Source organism: Somniosus microcephalus, chromosome 3, assembly GCF_052327205.1.
Source record: "Somniosus microcephalus isolate GS21.2 chromosome 3, FLI_Smic_1.0, whole genome shotgun sequence".
In the NCBI taxonomy this organism is placed as follows: domain Eukaryota; kingdom Metazoa; phylum Chordata; class Chondrichthyes; order Squaliformes; family Somniosidae; genus Somniosus; species Somniosus microcephalus.
In genome coordinates this window covers 286,779,932-286,803,550 of record NC_140989.1, presented here as the reverse complement: position 1 = coordinate 286,803,550, position 23,619 = coordinate 286,779,932, and the positions used below count along the sequence as shown (strand labels likewise).

The following is a 23,619-nucleotide window of genomic DNA, read 5'->3' as shown; positions in this document are numbered from 1 at the left end:
CCGAATTGGCAGTGGTTTGATAGCTTTCTTAATTCGGTGAGGTAATCAGCGTTACTTTCATTCTTGTGTTGATTCCTCTTGAAGAATTTGAATCGTTCCGCTATCAGCAGCGGTGTTGGGTTTAAGTGCTCCTGTAGGGTATCAACAATTTCTTTAAAATTCTTGTCCTTTGGTTTGGCTGGAGTGATTAAGTTTTGTAACAGCCCGTACGTCTTTGCGCCCATTAGATTTAGAAGTACTGACGCTTTTTTTTCATTTTCTATTCCATTTGCGGTGCAATATACCTCCACTCTTTCCACACATGTGGTCCAATCCTCTATCTCGTTATCAAAAGCATCAATATTGCCAGACTTAGGCATCCTAGAAAAAAATGGCGGTTCCCGCGCTTTTCTTTCTTTTCTGCAGAAAAGATATGGCGCTTCCCCGCTGCTGCTGCCGATGACAACGCTGTTTCCCGCGGGTTTCCGTTCTTTTTATTTATTTATTTACTGTTGGAGACTCGTTCCCGCCGGACTCTATCTCTAGGTCTGAACGCCGACCTGCTCGCAGCGCCAGCCGTCTCCAGAGTGCTCCCTCCCCGTCTGTTACTGCTTGCCTCCGCCTTCGCTGCTTGGCCTAGCTGCAGAGCCAGCCGCTGGAGCCCCAGCCCGATGCCCAGGAAGGATTATTGCAGTACCTGCCACCAGCTTGGCTAGCTGGTGAAACCACAGCTTTTTCTTTTTCTTGATTTTCTTCAACTTTGGACGCCAGGGGAATCGATGTCCTTGAGGTGCTGCCGAATTGCAGGTAAGTCCGTTTCCAATTCGTCGCCACTGTTGTGTCCATGTGTTAATGGAGACACTGAAGACAGGAGTAGGTTTCACAGGTGTTTACTGAACAAAGTCTGGAGGGGAACTAACTGATACAACACAATATACAGGCTTATATAGCCTGAGTGGCCATTACCAGCATTACAGTACACAGGGGGTTCTTAAAAGGCACATACACTACAGTAGTGGATAAACAGATAACTAACAGGAAGAGAAGGCTCCATTAATATTCCAACCCTCAACCATGGTGGAGCCCAGCAAGTGGGTACAAGAGTCAAGGCTGAAGTGTTAAGCCAAAATCATAGGGCAATCCTATTTGGCCTCCTTCCTAGGGGTCCCCACCATCATAGATGCCACTGTCCAGTACATTCAGTTCTCTATATGGCATTAAGAAGTGGCTGAGTGTACTAGAAACAACAAAGGCTATGGCCCCTGATAACGTCCTGGCTGTTATGTTGCACTAGAGCTAGCTGCTCCCTTTGCCAAGCTGTTCCATTACAGTTGTGACATTGGCATCTATTGGACAATATTGAAATTGTCCAGATATGTTCTATCCACAAAAACAGGATATTTCTAACCAAGCAATTACCACCCTATCAGCTCCAGATCTCATCACAACCTTGATCCAGACATGGATGCAAAGCTAAATACTTGAGGATTGGTAATACCCTGTAGTAGCTGCCTTTGACATCAAAGCAGTATTCGACCAAGTATGGTACCATGGAGCCCCAGCACCACGGAGGTCAAAGGGAAACCCCTCCAGTGATGGGAGTTTTACCTGATACACAGAAGATGGTAGCCATTAAGAGGGGCCTTTTTTTTTTTTTTAAATAAAACAGCCCAGGGCAATATTGCAGGACAATTTGGACAACATCCAGGCTTGGGCTGACAAAAGCAGATCATAGTCACAACATATTAATTGGCAGGCAATGACCATCTCTAACAAGAAAAATCCCAACCACCTCCTTCTAACCTTCAACGGCAGCATAATCACCAAGTCTTCCACCATTAACATCCTGGGGATCACCACAGACTAGAAGCTTAACTGGACCAATCATTTCAGCACCATGGCTACAAGAGCAGGTACTCGAGTGGTTCCCCTCCTAACCCTACAAAACCTTACCTCGGTTTACAAAGCTCAAGTCAGGAACGTGGTAAATACACACCACTTACCTGGATGGGTGCAGCCACAACACTCAAGAGGGTCAACACTCTGCAGAATAGAGCAGTTCATTTGGTCATTGCCCCTGCCACTGGAATCAAAATCCATCATCGGTATGGCTGCAATATGTGCTATCTACATGATGCACTGCAGCAACTCACCAAAGTTACTTTGACAGCACCTCGCTCCCCACAATCTCTACCACCAAGAAGGACAAGAGCAGGAATGTTTTGGGAACACTATTACATCTAAGTTTCCATCCAAGTCACACATCATCCTGACCTGGATATATATTGTCATCCCTTCATAGTCACTGGGTCAGTATCCTGGAATTCGTTTCTTGTAGGAGCACCATCACAAGGACAATGGTCAAGAAGGTTGCCCACCACCACATTCTCAGGGTAACTAAAGATGGGCAATAATTGTGCTCTTGCCAGCTTTGCCTTCAAATATAATTAAAAATACATCCCTGCTTAACTGCACCAGAATGACATTTCCATGTCTTACACCAGTCAATTTGTGATCTGAGATTACCAATTTAGCATGGAAGAGAGAGTTTTGTGCCAGCTCATGTTTGTATCTGTGTAATATGTATATACGCCATAGTATGTCAGGTGGGGTGTTAATTGGGTGGGGATAGATTGTCTAACACAAGACTATGCATTTCAACATTCATGATCCATCCAATTTTGAGGTGAAAGGCCAATATCTAATCTAGTCCACCCAGTGCTCCAAACAATAATGATTTTAATATACCGGGAAGAGACCACAAGCACTAGCATAAGTATACTTATATTGAAAAAGAAACTTACTTTATCAGGATGAACAACAAGTACCGCCTTCCGATAGATTTTTTTCACCTGTTCAGGAGTTACCAGATCTGCCATGCCAATGGGCTTCCATTTGGTCTCCCCTTCCCACAAAACAGTATGCATTGTTGACAGCAATGCGCGTATATTTCTTTCTTTTCCTTCAATCCAATCCAATAACTGAAATGAACAAAAAATAATAATTTTAGCTCTATGAGTGGCATATAACCAAGAGAACAATAGGATAGATGATGAATTTTAATTCTGGGCACAAGATGTTGCAGTGAGAACATTTCAGATGTAATCTTTCTTTACATAACAAGATATTTTGGTCACAATATATTCCAGAGTATGTTTCCAATGCAGCCTTATCCTCAAGCAATTCACAAAAATAAATCACTTGTGAATATTTACACACAAGGTGAAGCACGTGTGTGCTGAGAATTAGAACAATTTTCATTTTTATTGCACAGTATCAACATCTCATATGCCCTGTTTAGGTATAGCAGGAGTAAAATGAAGAATAAAGCTGCTTTTACTTTGCTGCCCCCCCCCCCCCCCCCCGGAGTGCCTTAAGCTCAGCTTCAGATAAGCACCTATTAACAAGGATGACATTTTCCACTTCCCAAACCAGGTATCTATACAACTTCTTTTGAGTGAAAGTGCCAATTTGTAAGCAGTTTTCTGCTGTGGACTTGCTTGGAAATGGCTTGAGGTTCCCCAAACATGTTTTACACAAGACCCTTCCAGCCAGTAAAGACAGAAGACTTTCATTTAATCAATCTTGGATACATTGAGGTACTTTCCCATTGGTGAAAGGACAACATTCCAACAGATAATGTATCTCAATCCTTTTATTAAAAAAACACTGTAAATCAACTGGCCTCAACTGAAACATCATCTTGATACATTTCCAATATAGCTATTTCTTTGCTTAGTCTTGGCTTGGAATCAAAAGTAATGACAAAGCCTTTTTGCTTAGCTGAGACAGCAGCCTCTTTTTGTGCTGGTATATTCCTTAACGTTCTTCCCAACATAATGCAGAATGCAAATAAGAAAGCCCTAATGCCACTTTATTCTTTTCGTTAAGAGATCATCTAAGAAATTAGGAACTAGGACCACTGCATTTCTGGAATATATATTAATGACTTGGACTTGGAGGTACAGGGCACAATTTCAAAATTTGCAGATGACACAAAACTTGGAAGTATAGTGAACAGCGAAGAGGATAGGGATAGACTTCAAGAAGGCATAGACAGGCCGGTGGAATGAGCAGACACGTGGCAGATGAAATTTAACGCAGAAAAGTGCAAAGTGATACATTTTGTTAGGAAGAACGAGGAGAGGCAATATAAATTAAAGGGTACAATCCTAAAGGGCGTGCATGAACAGAGAGACTGGTGTGGGGGGAAGGAAAGAGAAGAGTATATGTGCACAAATTGTTGAAGGTGGCAGGGCAGTTTGAGAAAGTGGTTAAAAAAGCATACAGGATCCTGGGCTTCATAAATAGAAGCATAGAGTACAAAAGCAAGGAAGTTTTGATGAACCTTTATAAAACACTGGTTCGGCCTCAACTGGAGTATTGTGTCCAATTCTGGACACCTCACTTTAGGAAGGATCTGAAGGCCTTAGAGAGGGTGCAGAAAAGATTTACAAGAATGGTTCCAGGGATGAGGCACTTCAGTTACATGGATAGACTAGAGAAGCTGGGGTTGTTCGCCTTAGAGCAGAGAAGATTGAGAGGAGATTTGATAGAGGTGTTCAAAATCATGAGAGTAGATAGAGAGAAACTATTCCCATTGGCAGAAGGATCAAGAACCAGAGGCCACAGATTTAAGGTGATTGGTAAAAGAACCAAAGGTGACATGAGGAAAAACTTTTTTACGCAGCGAGTGGTTAGGATCTGGAATGCACTGCCCGAGAGGTGGTGGAGGCAGACGCAATCTTATCTTTCAAAAAGGGAGTTGGATAAGTACCTGAAGGAAACAAAATTTGCAGGGCTATGGGGAAAGGGCAGGGGAGTGGGACTAGCTCACGTGCTCTTGTAGAGAGTTGGCACGGGCTCAACGGGCCGAATGGCCTCCTTCTGTGCTGTAACCATTCTATGATTCTATTCTATGATTAAGAAAATCGGGCTTTTTTGTTGGAAAAGACTTCAGTTGACTTAATTGAAGTTTTCAAGACTCTGAAGTTGATCCAGGAAAACTGCTGATCAGAAAGTTGGCAGAGTGAAATTGATCAATGAAAAAGGGATGGGCTTATTTGGCTAAAGCCCTTTTCCTATTCCTAAAAACCTACATTCCCATGCCCAATTCAATTTTTTTTGAAAAGGGGAGAATTCTTTTTGATGTCTTTTTCTTCATTTTGTCTTTGAAGACATGTTGGAATACCACTGTGAACTGGCTTCTCAAATATGCACAAGAGTAAGTGACAAGGTTCACTGTGAGCCTCTCTGTCTCTTATTTAGCCTCTCAGAAGTACTTGGCTTCCTTCTACTCAGTTAACCAATTCTCCACTGTAATACTGCTGAGATTGGCAACTCAGTAGAAGATTTTGAGAGTATGCATCCCATCACTCTGTGCCACTAACTCAGGGCCAGCTGTTATTCAGCTTCCAGAGGCTAGTTTCAGAACTGCTTGGGAGTAGCCTGACCATCTGCCCTGGGAATGTGCAGAACCCCAGAAGATACAAGAAAGACAGCACAGAAAATTTATTTGCAAAATGGTCTTATCCACATGAGGAAAAAATATGTAATACCCACTGGAAATGTTATGTATGCTAAGTATGGTTATCAATCTTTAACTTAGACACTGTATTATCATTGTTATAAATCCCTGGGTTAAAGTTGCCCATGTGAAGGTACGGCAAGAACTTTTAAGGACACAATGTGACTAAGAGCAGACTTTCCATAATTCTGCACCAGTATCAACTGTTGCAGACAGTGAGGCTGCGCAGTCTCCAGGCAGAAACCCCAGGAGGAAGGGGTGGAGTCGGGTTTTTTTCGAGCGGGAAAAGGAGAGCGACTGGAAGAGGAGAGGGCAGGAGCTCTGAAAAGAGGGCTCAGGAGGCAAATGGCTGCCGCATCCCGTCCCGGGCTTCCAAACTCGGCTGCCGCCCTTCGTATTAGTAGCACTGCATCCTGAACTGGCTGGCTGCAAGTCACCAGTACCGGGGGATCGGAGTCGTAAGTCTTGCAGACATTATACATACCATGAGCTCCAACTTAAGCGTGCCAACGAAAGAGTGCACTCGAATTTGGACACAGGGACAGATTCTCCTTTGAATCCATGTAAATGGAGAATGTATGTTTATTATGTCTAGAGTCATTCTAATGTATGCAAATGTCTAATTTAGTTCATTGACCTGTAATCTTCTTATACTGTCTGATGTTAAAACTATAAAGTAAGATAGTTAGAATTAAGCCATTGTAGTAGTGATCTCCTTACTGGACTATAGAATACTGTCTACAACAGAGACCACATCTCACATATATCTAAAGAACCGTGAAGGGGTTACAAATATATTTTACAACTGAAAACAGTTACACAGAATATTTGCCCAATTTCATTGTCTGTATTGCAAAAAATGCAGATCACCTTCAGTTTCTCCGGATCCATGTCTTTAGCCATCTCCTCCTTTCTCATTTCAGATATCGTCTTAGGACCTCGCTTCTCCTTCTGGGAAGCAAACCCTTGGCTTGACAGCAGATCCTCAAAGTTACTGTCTGCAACCTTTGGTCGAGTTCCTAAAATAAATCCAAAATCATTACTATAAATTACAAGGTGCTTGGGTTAGCTGAATAGGAATAAGTGAGGTAAATCAGTTAATCGATGGAGAGCATTTGGGCTGGAAGACTTTCCTGCAATTTACAGGAACTGCCAATACTTGCAAGTACCTTTTAATTCACAATGAACGCCAGACTTAAATAATAGAATCCCAACAAAAAACCTGCTTATGGGTCACTCTTTAGAGTAATGCAACATGCTGATGGGATACAGGTCCACAGTGGACTCGACTTAAACCGTGCAATTGTGGACAGTTCCCCAGAGGAAAAAGAATAAAAATAGTTCTATTCAATCAATCTGTTGAACTGGCCTGCTTCACTAGCCATATGGAAGCTAGAAAAACTGTTCCAGCATATTTTTACATTCTTTTTCTGATGAGCAAACACTGAATCCCAACTACTTTAACATCCTGCAGCCAAACAGACTTTAAACGAAGGCTCAGATGCACGTTGGACAACAAGTCTTACTCCAGCGTATGGAGACAGAGATGAAGCAATTTATTTGTTGTGCGACACAAGCGGTGTTTAAGGGATTCAGATGTGCAATAAATCTTTGGGTGAAATTTAGTGTTTTCCTCAGTTTTCTTGCATCCTCTACTGATGGCACGGACTCTTGCTGGGATATAGGTACATGGGTATTGGCTGCCCTCTGCTACATTAGCCCCCTCCGCCTCCATGCCTAAACGGTGAAGGCTACAGCCGATTTGACTGTGGGGCATCACAACTGATCCCAACTTCAAGCTACATGCAGACGCATGCACTTTCCAGGAGGGGTCACTGGACAGCAACCAGAAACAGAAATGGTGGTTGATTTTCTTCCCTCCCCACCCTAAGGGCATTGATCCCAATTGCTGCAACCTCACCACTATCCCTACTGAAATCAGCTAACTTGTTGGATGCTCTGTTACTCTAAATTCCTTCCCAAACATTTTCACCCTTTCCTGTCATCCTGGGTCACTCTTTTTGGAGTCAAGGGCAGGTAAGTGACCTGTTCTCTGCCAATGCTCCTCTTGAACTAGCCACAGGAAGGCAACCCAGGGCGACTCTTACCTTTCCTTTTAAAAAACGGTCCCACCCGTCGGGGAGGCATTTTATGCCTCCAAAGTTAATGTGACTGAAATCAGTAACTTGATGGAATGAAGGAAAGCAAAACTGTATGCCACTAGTCTGCAGTGAAGGAAAACAATAGACTGGATGGGGACATGCTTTAGTCAATAAACATCTGCAACTGAAATTTTGAAGACCGGTGCAGCAGTGCAACATGGTGTAATAGTAATAAATTACACAAATTGGACACAAGTTTATCCACAAAGCTTCGTATTTCAGCCATGCCATTGTGGGAAATAGGCAATTCCCAAAGGGAGAGGAAAAAAAAGTGACATCCTTAGGTTACACTTGCAGGCACCTGCCAGTTCACTTGTTTGGATAGGAAGACAAGAAAAGGGAAGAAAAGAAACTTCCATACTTACCATATGCAGGTCCTCGTGGCCCACGTTCCTCTCGAGTACCAATCACACTAGTAAAGCTCACATTATAGTTGGGTCTATTCTGTGGAGATGATTGGGGTATTGGTTGCTGGGGCTTAGTCTGCTGTGATTTAGTTTGCGGCTGTTGCCAGGCAGGTGAACCTTGTTGCCAAGCAAATCCTGCGTTCTGCTGCCAAGAACTTCCTCCCACTGGTTGAGGGGATTGTTTCTGCGGAGAGCCCATTGGCTGAAACGATCCTGCTGGCGTTCCAGTGGGTGTGGTGGGTTTGCTCGAAAATGCTGAACCACCTATTTGTGGAACACATGCAACATTTAAACTTGTGAAAATAGTTTCCAACACAAATAATTCCTCCTTTACTATTCACGACAAAATTCTGGGACAAATAGTGGAATGTGTTTATTCTTTCTTCTTTCTATGAAGATATGTGAATGTCTGACTAACCAAAATGGTGCTTCCTTAATGACATGTCATGCTTTCAATATAAAAGGAACTTGTATTTATATAGTGCCTTTCACGACCTCAGGACATCCCAGTTCACATTCAGATTTAAGAACAGACATCCTAAATGCCAGGACACTGGAAAATTGCATGCAGAATACACCCACTGCCAAATGAATACTTAAATAATCTATCACCTATCTGGCAACCACCATGGGGAATTACCTGTACATGGTTCAACTCATCAAGAGAACCAGTTGCAGAGCTGTATCAGCTAGTACAAGACACCTGCAACTACCATGCTGCATCGGGCTGTCACATCCAATGACTGTAGCATAGAAATATAGAATCATACAAGATAGGAGCAGGAGTAGGCCATTCGGCCCCTCGAGCCTGCTCCACCATTCAATGCGATCATGGCTGATCATCCAAATTCAGTACCCGATCCCTGCTTTCTCCCCATACCCCTTGATCCCTTTAGTCTTAAGAAATATATCCAACTCCTTCTTGAATATATTTAATGAATTGGCCTCAACTGCCTTCTGTGGTAGAGAATTTCACAGGTTCAACACTCTCTGGCTGAAGAAATTCCTCATTTCTGTCCGAAATGGCCTACCCATTATTCTTAGACTGTGATCCCTGGTTCTGGACTCCCCGACCATCAGGAACATCCTTCCAGCATCTAGTCTGTCCAGTCCTGTCAGAATTTTATAAGTTTCAATGAGATCCCCTCTCATTCTTCTAAACTCCAGCGAGTACAAGCCCAATCGACCCAATCTCTCCTCATACGTCATTCCTGCCATCCCAGGTATCAGCCTGGTAAATCTTCGCTGAACTCCTTCCATGGCAAGAACGTCCTTCCTCAGATAAGGTGACCAAAACTGCACACAATACTCAAGGTGTGGTCTCACCAAGGCCCTGTACAACTGCAGCAAGACATCCTTGCTCCTGTACTCAAACCCTCTCGCTACGAAGGCCAGCATACCATTTGCCTTCTTAACCGCCTGCTGCACCTGCATGCTTACCTTCAGCAACTGGTGCACAAGGACACCCAGGTCTTGTTGCACTTCCCCTTTTCGCAATCTATTGCCGTTCAGATAATAATCTGTCTTCCTGTTTTTGCCACCAAAGTGGATAACCTCACATTTATCCACATTATACTGCATCTGCCATATCGCCCAACCTGTCCAAATTGTACTGGAGTTTCTCTGCATCCTCCTCACAGCACACACGCCCACCCAGCTTTGTCTCATCTGCAAACTTGGAGATATTACATCTAGTTCCCTCATCTAGATCATTAATATATATTGTGAATAACTGGGGTCCTAGCACCGATCCCTGCGGTACCCCACGAGTCACTGCCTTCCACTCGGAAAAAGACCCGTTTATTCCAACTCTTTGCTTCCTGTCTGCCAACCAGTTCTCTATCCAAGTCAGTATCTTACCCCCAATCCCATGTGCTTTAACTTTGCACGCTAGTCTCTTATGCGAGACCTTATCAAAAGCCTTCTGAAAGTCCAAATACACCACATCCACTGGTTCTCCCTTATCTATTCTACCAGTTACATCCTCAAAAAATTCCAGTAGATTAGTCAAGCATGATTTACCTTTTGTAAATCCATGTTGACTTTGTCCGATCCTGTCACTGTTTTCCAAGTGCTCTGCTATTATATCTTTTATAATGGACTCTAGCATTTTCCCCACTACCGATGTCAGGCTTACCGGTCTGTAATTCCCCGTTTTTTCTCTACCACCTTTTTTAAATAGTGGGGTTACATTAGCTACCCACCAATCCATGGGAACTGTTCTAGAGTCTATAGAATTTTGGCAGATGACCAGCAATGCATCTACTATTTCTAGGGCCACTTCCTTAATTACCCTAGGATGTAGATTATCAGGTCCTGGGGATTTATCGGCCTTCAATCCCGTCAATTTCCCTAACACATTTCCCTACAAATACTGATTTCATTCAGTTCCTCCCTTTCATCAGACCCTATGTTCCCCGACATCTCTGGGAGGTTATTTGTGTCCTCCTTTGTGAAGGCAGAACCAAAGTATGTATTTAATTGGTCTGCCATGTCTTTGTTCCCCATTATAAATTCCCCTGATTCGGACTGCAAGGGACCTATTCTTGACTTTACAAATCTTTTTCTCTTCACATATCTATAGAAGCTTTGAGTCAGTTTTTATGTTCCCTGCAAACTTACTTTCATACTCTATTTTCCCCCTCTTAATTAATCCCTTTGTCCTCCTTTGCTGAATCCTAAACTGCTCCCAATCCTCAGGTTTGCTGCTTTTTCTGGCCAATTTATGTGTCCTCTCCTTGGATCTTATGCTATCCCTAATTTCCCTCGTTAGCCAATGTTGAGTCACCTTTTTTGTTTTATTTTTATGCCAAACAGGGATGAACAAATTCTGTAGTTCATCCATGCGATCTTTAAATGTTTGCCATTGCCTATTCACCATCAACCCTTTAAGTAACATTCCCCAATCCACCCTAGCCAATTCACGCCTCATACCATCATAGTTTCCTTTATTTAAATTCAGTACCCAAGTCTCTGAATCAACTACTTCACTCTCCATCTTAATGAAGAATTCTATCATATTACTACATATTATGATAGCAGTCAGCTATAGCTTGAAACATGGTTTCACCGCCTTGCAGGCATGCTGCAATGCTGACCTATGGGGATGGTGCCGTGAAAGGGCACAGAGGGCCCCCCTCCTCACAACCACCTTATGCATCATCACCTCTACTTCAGCAACCATTAAATTAGCAGCCAGGTGCAGAGCTGCTCAGTCATGTGCCTGTAATTTGGGTTTCATTTCCTTTTTTTTTTTACTTGTCACTTCTGAGTAACAATTACATTTTTGGATCTTTCTACCCTTCTACTCTAGATTATTTTGTGTCTTATGTCTTAGATCATTCTTATTGGCGAGTTGCAACTCCTCAAATATTTTCCCCAAGTGCCTTTTGAGATGCACGGCAAGCTTTCATTAATTTGCATGGAATAACAAGCAACAAACCTGGGGAGCAACTTTAACCCTACCCGCCTGCATTACTTACCCACCCTGGAGCCACTAGGATCGCGCCATCTGCATTTTTAACTTGCTCTCCTAAACAGGCAGCAAGAACACGCCCAAAGCTGGTGGAGTCCTTCTTTACACATACATGTCGGGTCCCAGTGATGTCAGTGGGACCCGATTGCAATTTTAACTCAGTTCTTCTGATCAGTTTTCAATGCTGGCATGCTGTACTTACTGTTCTAGAATTTGAAATTTGTCTTAATATTCCCAAACCACATTACATTTTCCTATCAGTTTGATGGCCACAGTACATCATTAGATTTGTTCAATTTTATATTCGCTTCTTGTAAACTAACCGACATAGCATTATATCTAGTTTAAAACTAAACATTCTGTTGTTCATCTTGAAGTCAATTGTCCATTCAAAATTATTGTGTGTAAATCATATCCATAAAAAATTCATTTGCACTCTCAAACTGCTCTTCCAGGCTATGAACTTCCTTTCTCGTTGCTTGTCTGACGAGAATGGTTTTGGTTTGGCTTTCTGCACTTTAGCAAAAGGCATAAACACAGCGTACACTTGCGGCCATAGAGTGGATAATTTTTCCTCATGATTTACCACAGTACTTACAATGTATGATTTGTTGTTGACCAGCTACATCCAATTTATTTTTCATTGCATTAAGTGCGATCTCTACTCCACTCATTATTTAGAACACTGCTGGTATTGCAAAAGTGTTCTTGCTGCATATTTTTGGCTTCTGCTGCTCTGCAAATGTAAACTGTTTTCTGCAGAGCTAGATTATTTTGTATTAGTAGTTGGCTCTGACTTGATCATGTATTATATGACCATTGTCTTTAATGAGGCGATTTACAAGGGATTTTTTTTTTGCAATTCTATTATGTATTGATCAATGCTTTCTCCTTGAACTTGAAAAGTGGTATTAATCCATGTTTTTTATACACAATATTTTTCTACAGTATGAAATATTCCTTAAACTTGTACATTGATAACTTCAAGCTCCATTTATACACTCCCTCACCATACATCAACAAATTTTATACCTCTTCTGCTTCCTCACCTATTGTATACTGGCCTGTACTGTATTTTTTTCCCCTCCAAGGCCCATTTCTGTTACAAACTAATCAAAAAAAATTCCTATTTCTCTACATTTCTGCAAGATTTTTTCTAGTCTCAAATATGGTTCTTCAACTCTTCCACTTTGATTCCAGCTCTGACACCGTGTAAAGGCTTACAGTCTATTTTACCACCTTTCAAGGGATTGTCCGCAGCATGTCACAAGCTTTACTCAAGACAGTTTTCTTCTCTGGGCTTCTGAGGGTGAAACTACCTTGGGAAGTTACATCCAAATTCACGTCCATTCGTGGGCCCAATTTGCCAATGTCTATTTACACCCAAATTTCCTACCAATCTAAGCAGTAAACGCCGGAACATAAAATTGGATGTAAACAAGCGAACATCAGTGTAAACAATTCGGGCCCAGGGGAAGCATGGAACTCACACCATATATTCCTTCTTGTATGAAAATTAAAGTTTCAAGCCATCTAACTGTTATTCATGCACATTAAGCACAGCATATTTAAGAACGTGTGATTGTAGAAGCTTTTCAATTTTGAATGTGGATTACAATTATGCCATCAAAATGCATTCAAAGCAACAGAAAATATAGTGCAGGTCTCAACAAGGGGGAGAAAAAAAACTCAAAAATTTTGCAATCAAACACCAGACTGCTACACCTAAAATTCTAGGCTTAAATTTACAACCCAGCGTAATTGCAGGAAATTCACGTGTGCGGCTCTTTAGTCTGGGGCGGAGCCATTATAATTTCCGAGATGCATTTGGGCACAGTGACAGAGCATAAAAGGAGCGAGGAAATTCGGGCAGAGTGTAATTACGTGCGTAAAATACTTGCACCCAAGTTTCCTCGATCTTTTACACCGGGTGTTTGCTTCACGCCACAATTACACGTGTCCCAGTGCAAATATACAGGAGATTCCACCAGATGGTTTTTATATATCAATCCCATCTTTGGCCATTAGATGGTTCTGTACAACTTTTCACTTAGTACTGGAAATAAGGTTTGTAAAATAATAAAGACAAAAAATTATAACACTTACAAGAAAATGATTCAAATAGTTATCTAAACACCAATGGCCCAAAATTTGCGACCGGCGGCTTCCAACCTGTAAAAAATCTGCGCATTTACCTGGTGGCCCGGGAGATACGGAGGCTTGTGATCCTGGGCCTCTCTGGGTACCTGCGGGCAGAGGCCTGCGTATCCCAGGGGCTCATGCGGTTCGCAAGCGCCCCGGGATCAGACGGGCCGGCCCAACCAATAAAGGAAGGGAATCCCCATTCATACCTATGGGAGTTCCGTATGTACAGAAACCCCATATGTATGTTTGGGGATCACTTAAAAAATACACACGAAATAAATTTAAAAAATTACATTTAAAATGCCATTTAATTAAATATTTTAAAAGAAAATTTAATTTTTTGAAAAAAATATATTTTTAACTTGGCTAAAAATAAACTTACCTTATTGGACAGGGTAACGAGTGATAAAAAAAAAATAGAAAAATAAAATTTTAAAACTCTTATGCCGGTCTTACGCCTGCTTTTACCAGGTGTAAGAATTTTACAGGCATTCAGCGGGCGGAAGTTGGGCAAATAGCGCAACTCTCCATCCGCATGCCTAAACCCGGAACTTGTGCGGCCCCTGTGGGCACATACACACCCGTAGGGGTCGCAAAATACGCCCCATTATTTTTGTTTTTCAAATGCCTTCAACGATATTTTTCACCAGAGGCCTATGCCTACGAGAGAATCCCAAGTCTTGAGCTTACTTATGTCCCAGAACCATTACTATTACCTGAAGAGATTCAAGCTAGATGGCTCTCTCCAATGGAAAATCACTCACAACAAAAAACATTTTTGAGTAACCTAATATATTTCCATAAAATATTAAAACAAAGTGAAGCATGAAGGTCTATACGTACTATTATTCAAGTTTGGAGGAAAGTTATAAATAAATGCCCTGGATTTAAACATTTAAGTTTATTTTGGTAAAAGCACATATTGTTGTAGAGGTATTTGGTTGTGAATGAAATCTGAAAATTAGTTTAACCTTTTGATTTTGAATAGGTTCAGTCCTTCGCTATAAAAACCCATTCCGTAAATAGATTGACCGTAAAAGTGGCTCCTCCATTCTCCATAGATATTTATTTATTTACATCAATTTGGTAAGTGAGGGGAACAAACTTATTTATCATCTACTTGCAAGGTCAACACCTATTGATTCATTTTCAAGGAATCAAAAAAAAAAGTTACTTCCACTGTCTTAAGGAACACTTCTTACAAATATCTTTCCAAATTCAACTGTACAACCCCTGGCTGAACATAAAGAATACCAAGGTAAATTGACCAATGTATAAAAATCTTGCTTGTGGTATGCATTTTGTCTCTTCATATTCTACTTTAGATATCATGCCTATATGTACATTTTATATATGCAAATCTCTTGTAGTCGATTGGGTTACTAGTTCAAAGTTATGCATTTTTAAAACAGCACCACATCTGAACGAGAGTGCTAGGGGACATACAAATCAGAAGAATACCATCTGACCCTGGGTATTTATTTGTTTTAAACCTTTCTAACATGTCTATGGTTTCCATCTCATTTATATTGAAGTCATGAATTTTGCCTTGGTTCTCTTTTATTAGGACCATGACTCATGAGACTTCAGTTGACAGGAGAATAATTTAGGATCAGTTTTGTGTAATTATGTGCTGTTGTGGATAACTGCAACCCACTGATCGCTATTCATCTCTCTAATAACCTTCTTAGCCTCAATGCACAGCATCATAATTTAACCTTTACAGCAGTTTCTGATTGTTGAAATTATGATGAACCTGTATAAAACACTGTCGGCCTCAACTGGAGTATTGTGTCCAATTCTAGGCACCGCACTTTAGGAAGGATGTGAAGGCCTTAGAGAGGGTGCAGAAAAGATTTACAAGAATGGTTCCAGGGATGAGGGACTTCAGTTATGTGGATAGACTGGAGAAGCTGGGGTTGTTCTCCTTAGAGCAGAGAAGATTGAGAGGAGATTTGATAGAGGTGTTCAAAATCATGAGGGGTCTGGACATAGAGAGAAACTGTTCCCATTGGCAGAAGGGTCAAGAACCATAGAACACAGATTTAAGGTGATTGGCAGAAGAACCAAAGGCGACATGAGAAAAAACTTTACTGAGCGAGTGGTTAGGATCTGGATTGCAATGCCTGAAAGGGTGGTGTAGGCAGATTCAATCAGTTTTCAAAAGGGAATTGGATAAGTACCTGAATGATAAAAATTTGCAGGGCTACGGGGAAAGGGCGGGGGAGTGGGATTAGCTGAAGTGCTCTTGCAGAGTGCCGGCACAGGCTTGACGGGCTGAATGGCTGCCTTCTGTGCTGTAACCATTCTATGATTCTATGTTCCAAAGAGGTTTTCAAGTACCACTTCAAAAGCACTTTACTTTCTTCCAACAGCTTTCCTTAGTGGATGACTGAATACTAGGCTATAACATCAGTTCATTTATGGCTTTGGCTGCAGAAACAAAAACAATTTGAACATTCTACATCATCCGCTGCTGAGTCCATTCTATTAGCAATCACACATCCAGGTTTCAGGTCAGCACTATTATTCTGATGGACGATTCCCTTGGCACAATTAGTCATAACACAGAGGCCATCAAGCACGCCAACCTGGCTGTTGAGGCCAGCATCTAACCTAAAGCAGCTAAGAACTGACCTCGAGGGAAAGTTTCCCCACTGGCATTGAACAAAATAGGAAAAAGGACATAGCTACCCACAACTAAATGATCAATTGCTGTGCTGCTCTGACCCACACACCAATGTCAACTGAACCTCGAGACTGTCCTGAAGGGTTTTGTACGGCCGCTGAAGCTCCAGCCCAGGCATATTCCAATCCCCAATGGAAAGTCAGGAAATCATTTTGCTATGCCATCCAGTGATATACCTACAGCCTAAGGATCCTTCAGCGTTCAGCATTATGCCGAGAAATATTTACCGTATCTTGGGATAGACAGTGAACCGAGCATGCTCTGACTTCCACTACAAGTAGATCCTCGTCAATGATTAGCATCACAGCCTGCTCCCCATTTCTAGCTCATCTATAGTTCATTCAACTTCTTGGTAAACTTGGAACCTTCAACCAGGAGCATCTAAACATTTAATTTTTGTTTGCCTCTTACTTGCATACCATGAAGCCTCATGGACCACATTAAAAGGTCTATTCTATCTCCCTTTGCGGCTCTATTGGTGGCCGTGGCTTCAGCCACCTAGGCCCCACAATCAGAAATTCTGTCCCTAAATTTCCTCTCCTCTCCTTGGCTCAGCATCCATTTTTTCCTGATACTTCTGTAAACTGCCATGGATCATTTTTCTACATTAAGGGCATTATATAGATACAAGTTGTTGTTGCTAACCTGCTAAATTGGCACCAAGAGCACCCAAGTCAGCAAAGGGATCCAGTGTCTGGGGCTTGGGCTGGTGAGTAGGAGTGCCATGTGCTGAGCTGGTAGGACTCGTGTTGGCTGATCTGCTGGCACCCCGAGCCCCACCTGTTAGAAAAAAAACACAGGAAAATTGACCCATTTGTAAGTCTAATCATTAAATATATGAACTCTAGCAAATTCCTTTTTAACTAACCACCACCCCCCCACCCCCGATGCTATACACCAATTTCTTTCATAGACAACAAGACGACAATCTGTTCCCAGATCTATTGCAAAGTCACTTGAGCAAACTACGAGGTGGTGAACTAAAACAGTCACTATCATCATATATGATTTCAGCCTCCTTCCTTGTGGGAAAAGATCCTAGCTCTCCAATGTTCCAAAACTCCCTACATGAGGAATTGAGAACACAGTGACCACACACTTGTCCACCAACATGCAACCTCACTGCAAAATAGCAATTTAATTGAATATTTTAGGTGACTCCTTGTGCTTAAGGGAACAGACCGAACATTTCTACTTTTTAAACGCCCAATATTAACATTAAGCTCTCCTAGGATAGGTACGGTGTGGGTTAGATACAGATGAAAGCTCTCAACCGTGGATAACGAGGGAAATTAGGGACAGCATAAAATCAAAAAAAAGGGCATATCAACTGGCAAAAAAAAGCACCAGACCGGAAGATTGGGGGCAGTACAGGATACAGCAAAAGAGGACAAAGGGATTAATCAGGAAGGGGAAAATAGAATACGAAAGTAAACTTGCAGCAAACATAAAGACAGACTGCAAAAGCTTTTATCGGTATATCAGGAGGAAAAGACTGGTAAAATCCCAAGTCGGTCCCTTGCAGTCCGATTCGGGAGAATATATAATGGAGAATAAGGAAATGGCAGACCAATTAAACTCATACTTTGGTTCTGTATTCACAAAGGAGGACACAAATAACCTCCCAGGAATATCGGCAAACATAGGGACTAATGAGAGGGAGGAGCTGACAGAAATTAGTATCTCTAGGGATATGGTGTTGGGTAAGTTGAGGGGACTGAAGGCCGACAAATCCCCGGGGCCTGATAAACTACATCCTAGGGTACTTAAGGAGGTGGCCCTGGAGATAGCAGATGCTCTAAGGATCATCTTCCGGAACTCCATTGACTCGGGAACAGTACCCGTGGATTGGAGGGTAGCTAATGTTACCCCAATATTTAAAAAGGGGGGTAGAGAGAAAGCAGGGAATTATAGACCAGTAAGCCTTACATCGGTTGTGGGCAAAATGCTAGAGTCCATTATTAAGGATAAAATAGCGGAGCACTTGACAAATGGGGAAAGGATCGGACAGAGTCAACATGGATTTACAAAGGGTAAATCGTGTTTGACTAATCTGCTGGAATTTTTTGAGGAAGTAACTGGTAAAATAGATGGGGGAGAGCCAGTGGATGTGGTGTACCTTGACTTCCAGAAAGCCTTCGATAAGGTTCCACACAAAAGATTATCATGCAAAATTAAGGCTCATGGGATTGGGGGCAAAGTATTAACGTGGATAGAGAACTGGCTGGCGGATAGAAAACAGAGAGTTGGAATAAACGGCTCGTTTTCGGAGTGGCAGGCAGTGACCAGCGGGGTGCCGCAAGGATCTGTCCTGGGACCCCAGCTGTTCACAATATATATATAAATGATCTGGATCAGGGAATTGGATGCAATATTTCCAAATTCGCTGACGACACTAAACTAGGAGGAGTGGTGGGCTCTGATGAGGATGTCAGGAGGCTACAGTGCGATTTGGACAGGTTGGGGGAATGGGCGGATACGTGGCAGATGCACTATAATGTGGATAAATGCGAGGTTATCCACTTTGGGGGTAAAAACAGGAGGGTGGATTATTATCTAAATGGCAATAGATTGGGAGATGGGGAAGTGCAGAGGGACCTGGGTGTTCTTGTGCACCAGTCACTGAAGGAGAGCATGCAGGTGCAACAGGCGATTAAGAAGGCAAATGGTATGTTGGCCTTCATATCAAGGGGGTTCGAGTATAGGAATAGGGATACCTTACTACAGCTGTACAAGGTGCTGGTGAGACCGCATCTGGAGTATTGTGTACAGTTTTGGTCGCCCCATCTGCGGAAGGATGTTCTTGCCATGGAAAGAGTGCAGCGGCGATTCACCAGGCTGATACCTGGAATGGCGGGAATGACCTACGAGGAGAGATTGAATAGTTTGGGCTTGTACTCACTGGAGTTTAGAAGATTGAGAGGGGATCTCATCGAAACATATAAAATTATGGCAGGCCTGGACAGGCTGAATTCAGAGAGAATGTTTCCAATGGCAGGGGAGCACAGAACCAGGGGCCACAGTCTAAAAATAGCGGGCAAATCATTTAAAACAGAGATGAGGAAGAATTTCTTCACTCAAAGAGTGGTGAGCCTGTGGAATTCCCTGCCACAGAGGGCTGTGAAGGCTAATTCAATAAATATTTTCAAGAGAGAATTGGATATATTTCTGAAGGCTAAGGGGCTTAAGGGTTACGGAGAAAAGGCGGGGACGGGGTACTGAACTGGTAAGATCAGCTATGATCTCAGACGAAGATCAGCCATGATCTCATTGAATGGCGGAGCAGGCTCGAAGGGCCGAATGGCCTACTCCTGTTCCTATCTCTATGTTTCTATGTTTCTCCCTGTGCTGCCCAATGTGCCTTAAACCCCACCTTGTAAAAAGCACTCCCTGATGCATGCCTCAATTTCTCAGATCAGCCAACCTTTGAGTGTGATTGTCAATACAGCACATTTTGAATTATGGGCATTGTTGTGCTGTGGGTACCTGCCTATAGGCAACCATGTTCAGACACGCCAAAGTCATTAAACTCTTACAACCAGAGTGAAGAGACTTTCAGGCTACCATGCAGGTGTATCCTAGAGCTGAAAGGAAGCCAGTGTAAATGTAATCCATTTCACCATTCTCTCCCATCCCCACCCCACCATACATAAATGCATTTTGGAATCTGGAAATAAAAATCTGGTATTAGTAAGTGACCATGAAGCTGCCGGATTGTTGTAAAAACCAAACTGGTGTATTAATGTTGTTTAGGGAAGGAAACCTGCTGTCCAACCCAGTTTGGCCTGTGTGAGATTCCAATCCCACACCAATGCAGTTGACTCTTAACTGCCCTCTGAAGTGAGCTAGGAAGCCACTTAGTTGCATCAAACTGCTGAGTACCTTCACCACACACGGACTGCAGCAGTTGAAGAAGGCAGCCCACCACCACCTTCTCAGGGCAAGTAGGGATGGGCAATAAATGCCAGCCTTGCCAGCACCACCCACATCCAGAGAATTCATTTTTAGAAACCCCCCCCTGTTCTTTTCAACCTTGGTGGCATCCTGCACTGTGGTCCCCTCACTTTAGTTTCTCAGTGTGTTTTTAAAAAGCTCCCAATTTCAACCTGCAGTGACAGAGTCCAAGAAAGATACGCACACCAGAAAACATCAACTTCGCTGGAAGAGCCAGGAAAAGGAAAACGCTTCCATGCATATCCCTAATGGTCACTGAATCCTCAATCTCAACCAGACAATTTGAGGAGATAGAGCAAAAGCGATGGCACTTCACCACAGAAAAGGAATTGAAAATAAAGTCAAGTGAATCCAATTTGTTCTCATGTGTTTTCCAAACTTTACCTTTGTGTTATGATGTGAGCTGGCTGCTAGGAATAGATTATCATACACACTGGAGTACAAATGTAATTTTTTTTTTTTTTACCTGAGTGAGCTGTTTTGTTCGCCCAGGCTGCCGAACCAGCAGGTACATTTGAAGATCCCAAGCCCCATCCTCCAATTAGATCTGGTTGAACAGAGACCGTTGGAGCACATGGTGGACCAGGAGAGACTCTACCTAAGTAAATTAAAGTTAGCATTTCACAGTGTATCACGCAATGTTTTCACAGGCGGTTCTAAAAGAAATCTAAAGTATTAATGCAACATACTCCGATGGAAGTCAGTTAAAATACTGGAAAAAAAATGATTAGACATGTACACACCACTGGGATCAGGCCTCAAAGAGCACAAGTTACTTCATTCTTCATTTACTAATGTTAATGAAAAAGTCAGGGCAAGTGTAAAACATGTTTCCCTGAAGGGATAATTACTAGTCCTAGTCCTGATCCCCGAGGTACAAAGAGTTGGAGACTTACAGAGCCGCCTCTGAAGCCGAGAATCACTTTGCCCAATTACAGAGTCTACTATCCCATTTGAGAGTTTAATATTTATACCCTTTTCCAGTGGTATTTCCTTTAAGGTTTTCTGCTGATGTAAGCTAATTATCTTGTCATTTTTCTGCTGACCCCTGCAATTCTTCGTCACCTCAGCTGGTAGCATTACAGAATCATGTCTCCTCTCTAGGCGTTCTAAGTTTGCCATAAAAAACAGATGTGTTTTTTACTTGATGTCATTTTTACGAAGGCGGATGTTTCTTACTTTTATGTGCTTCTTTACGAGGTGTAAATTAGAACACCGTATCCAGGGTGAACCATTGTTTCATTCCAAAAAGTTCAGCCTGCTGGAGCCCTTAACCTTCTGTTTCAAGAAGGTTATCGATTCAGTGTCAACAACTGTCTTATCTCAATAGCCAGAATGCTTTCACAGCTTTTTCATAGTTAGGTTTCTAAATTTCCAAACCCAGTTTGTCATGTTTTAATAAGGCCATAATTCTTTCAAAAGAGTGTATTTTTCTGAATAGGTTATATGGCTTATTCCTTCACATCCCTGCTTCATGTTCACACTTACTTTTTCACTTAACTTTGTGAACCAAGGAAATTATAACCCCAAATGTGTTTGGGTATTTTTAGATGTCATCAGTGTCCTGGGTGTCTACTGCTTTAGAGAAAAGTAAACTTAAAAACTTAGTTGAACCAAGTGGAGATAAAAAGAAAAAGAAACACTAATGTAGGAAATGCAAAATAAAACAGCAAATGCTGGAAAATGCATAGTATGTCGATCAGTGTCTGAAAGAGAAAGGCAGGTTAATATTTCTGCCTCTCAAGAAAAAGCATGTTGTTTTATGTCTGAATAGGATTTAATTTTTCCCACAACACGTCTTAACTTGCTAATTTTTGTGCTCTTTAATATCACCATTGCCAAATTGAACACTTTCCACTTCAAAAGCCCAGTGTCTTGTTAGGTACAGTACAAATCAAATGTAAAGCTCCCTCTATAGTGCTCCAAAATGCTTCAATCAATACCTCAGAAGCCACATTTCAAGTTCCCAATCCATCGATTGTGAATGAGATTCCCAACTCAATGTCAATTATGGCAAATTAGGTTTTGTGCTGTGTACTTGCACCTATTAAAATGGCCCAAATTGATTTGACACAGGCTAGAGAACAAACATTCATCCCAGCTGCCTGAATGGAGTTGAAACACATGTCCTCCAGATGAAAGAATTTGCTTTCCAGAACTATTGTTCCAGCCAGGAGCTTTTCTCTTCGTAGTATGACTGCACAGCAATTGATACCTAATGAAAATGAATATGACCAAGATACCACACCAGAGAGCTCTCAATGCCAACCCAAGAGGATTATCCAGCTAACTATATCAATAACATAATTCTTAGTTACAAAAATAATACTTCAAATTGGTCTAAGTTAATTTCTGAACTCTGGTCAGATGGATAAAATTATAGACAGACAGAATCTAGACAAAATAACATTTTCATTTCCATTTCCATTATCCCATCCGTTCATGCCCAAAGGTTCCCTAATGGCTCGGTTTAGTAAATGTGCTCGTCATTATGGAATGGATCCCAGATTCAAATTGTGGTCTGTGCTTGGTTAGCTAATCTTAGCTGTGGTGACGAGCAGGGCACCACAACTTTCCTCAGCATTCCAAAGCTAGGAAAGGGGAAAAAAAATAAACAAAAGGTTCCTGCTCCTGATTGACGTCAAGTAATTCCTTCTGGATGGAGACTGCTAGGCAAAGATGGAATTAAGTTCAGCTGCAGAGCCTGCCAACACTCTATCAGTGTTCACACATGATGAATGGCCACTGGTGTAAGGTACGAGAGAACAACAAACATCTGCAGAACGCTACGTCAACAAGAGTCAGTACCTTAGAACAGATTTTTGGGGGGGGGGGGCAGGAAAGAGGGGGCTGGAGGGGAGAGAAACAATTTTTAATTAAACAAAAAAAAAGTATATTTACATAAACAAATGACGTAGAACAGCAATGGGAAACATTTAAAAAAAGTGTTCAACAGAGTCCAGGATAAATATATTCTGCTAAAAAACAAGAACAAGCTAAACATTAATGCAACACCATGGATGAATAAAACCATAAGGGAAAAATTGAGGGTAAGGAAAGAGGCATAAATTAAGTACATGGACAGCAGGGGAGAGCATGATAAGGGAAAATAAGAGATTAGGACAGAAGTCAAAAAAGCAATTAGGAAGGCAAAGAGGAACTATGAAATTAAATTATCAAGGAACATAAAACAAAATAGATAAATATTTTACAGGCACATCAATTTAAAAAAAAAGGTCGGGATGGGAATAGGGCCACTAAGGGATGGACAGGATAATACC

General features: G+C 41.9%; 1 protein-coding gene across 2 annotated transcripts in view; it reads right to left on the bottom strand.

Annotated features, from left to right (window-relative positions):
* Positions 1-23,619, bottom strand: part of dnajc6 (DnaJ (Hsp40) homolog, subfamily C, member 6) — a 167,277-nt gene that overhangs the window by 22,337 nt on the left and 121,321 nt on the right. For both annotated transcript variants that reach the window (XM_085982706.1, XM_085982705.1), the window contains 5 exons: positions 20,805-20,936; positions 17,030-17,164; positions 8,034-8,339; positions 6,377-6,525; positions 2,784-2,960 (listed from right to left, as the gene is read on the bottom strand). In XM_085982706.1, the coding sequence (XP_085838832.1) occupies positions 2,784-2,960; positions 6,377-6,525; positions 8,034-8,339; positions 17,030-17,164; positions 20,805-20,936 (899 nt within the window). The remainder of the gene's footprint in view (positions 1-2,783; positions 2,961-6,376; positions 6,526-8,033; positions 8,340-17,029; positions 17,165-20,804; positions 20,937-23,619) is intronic.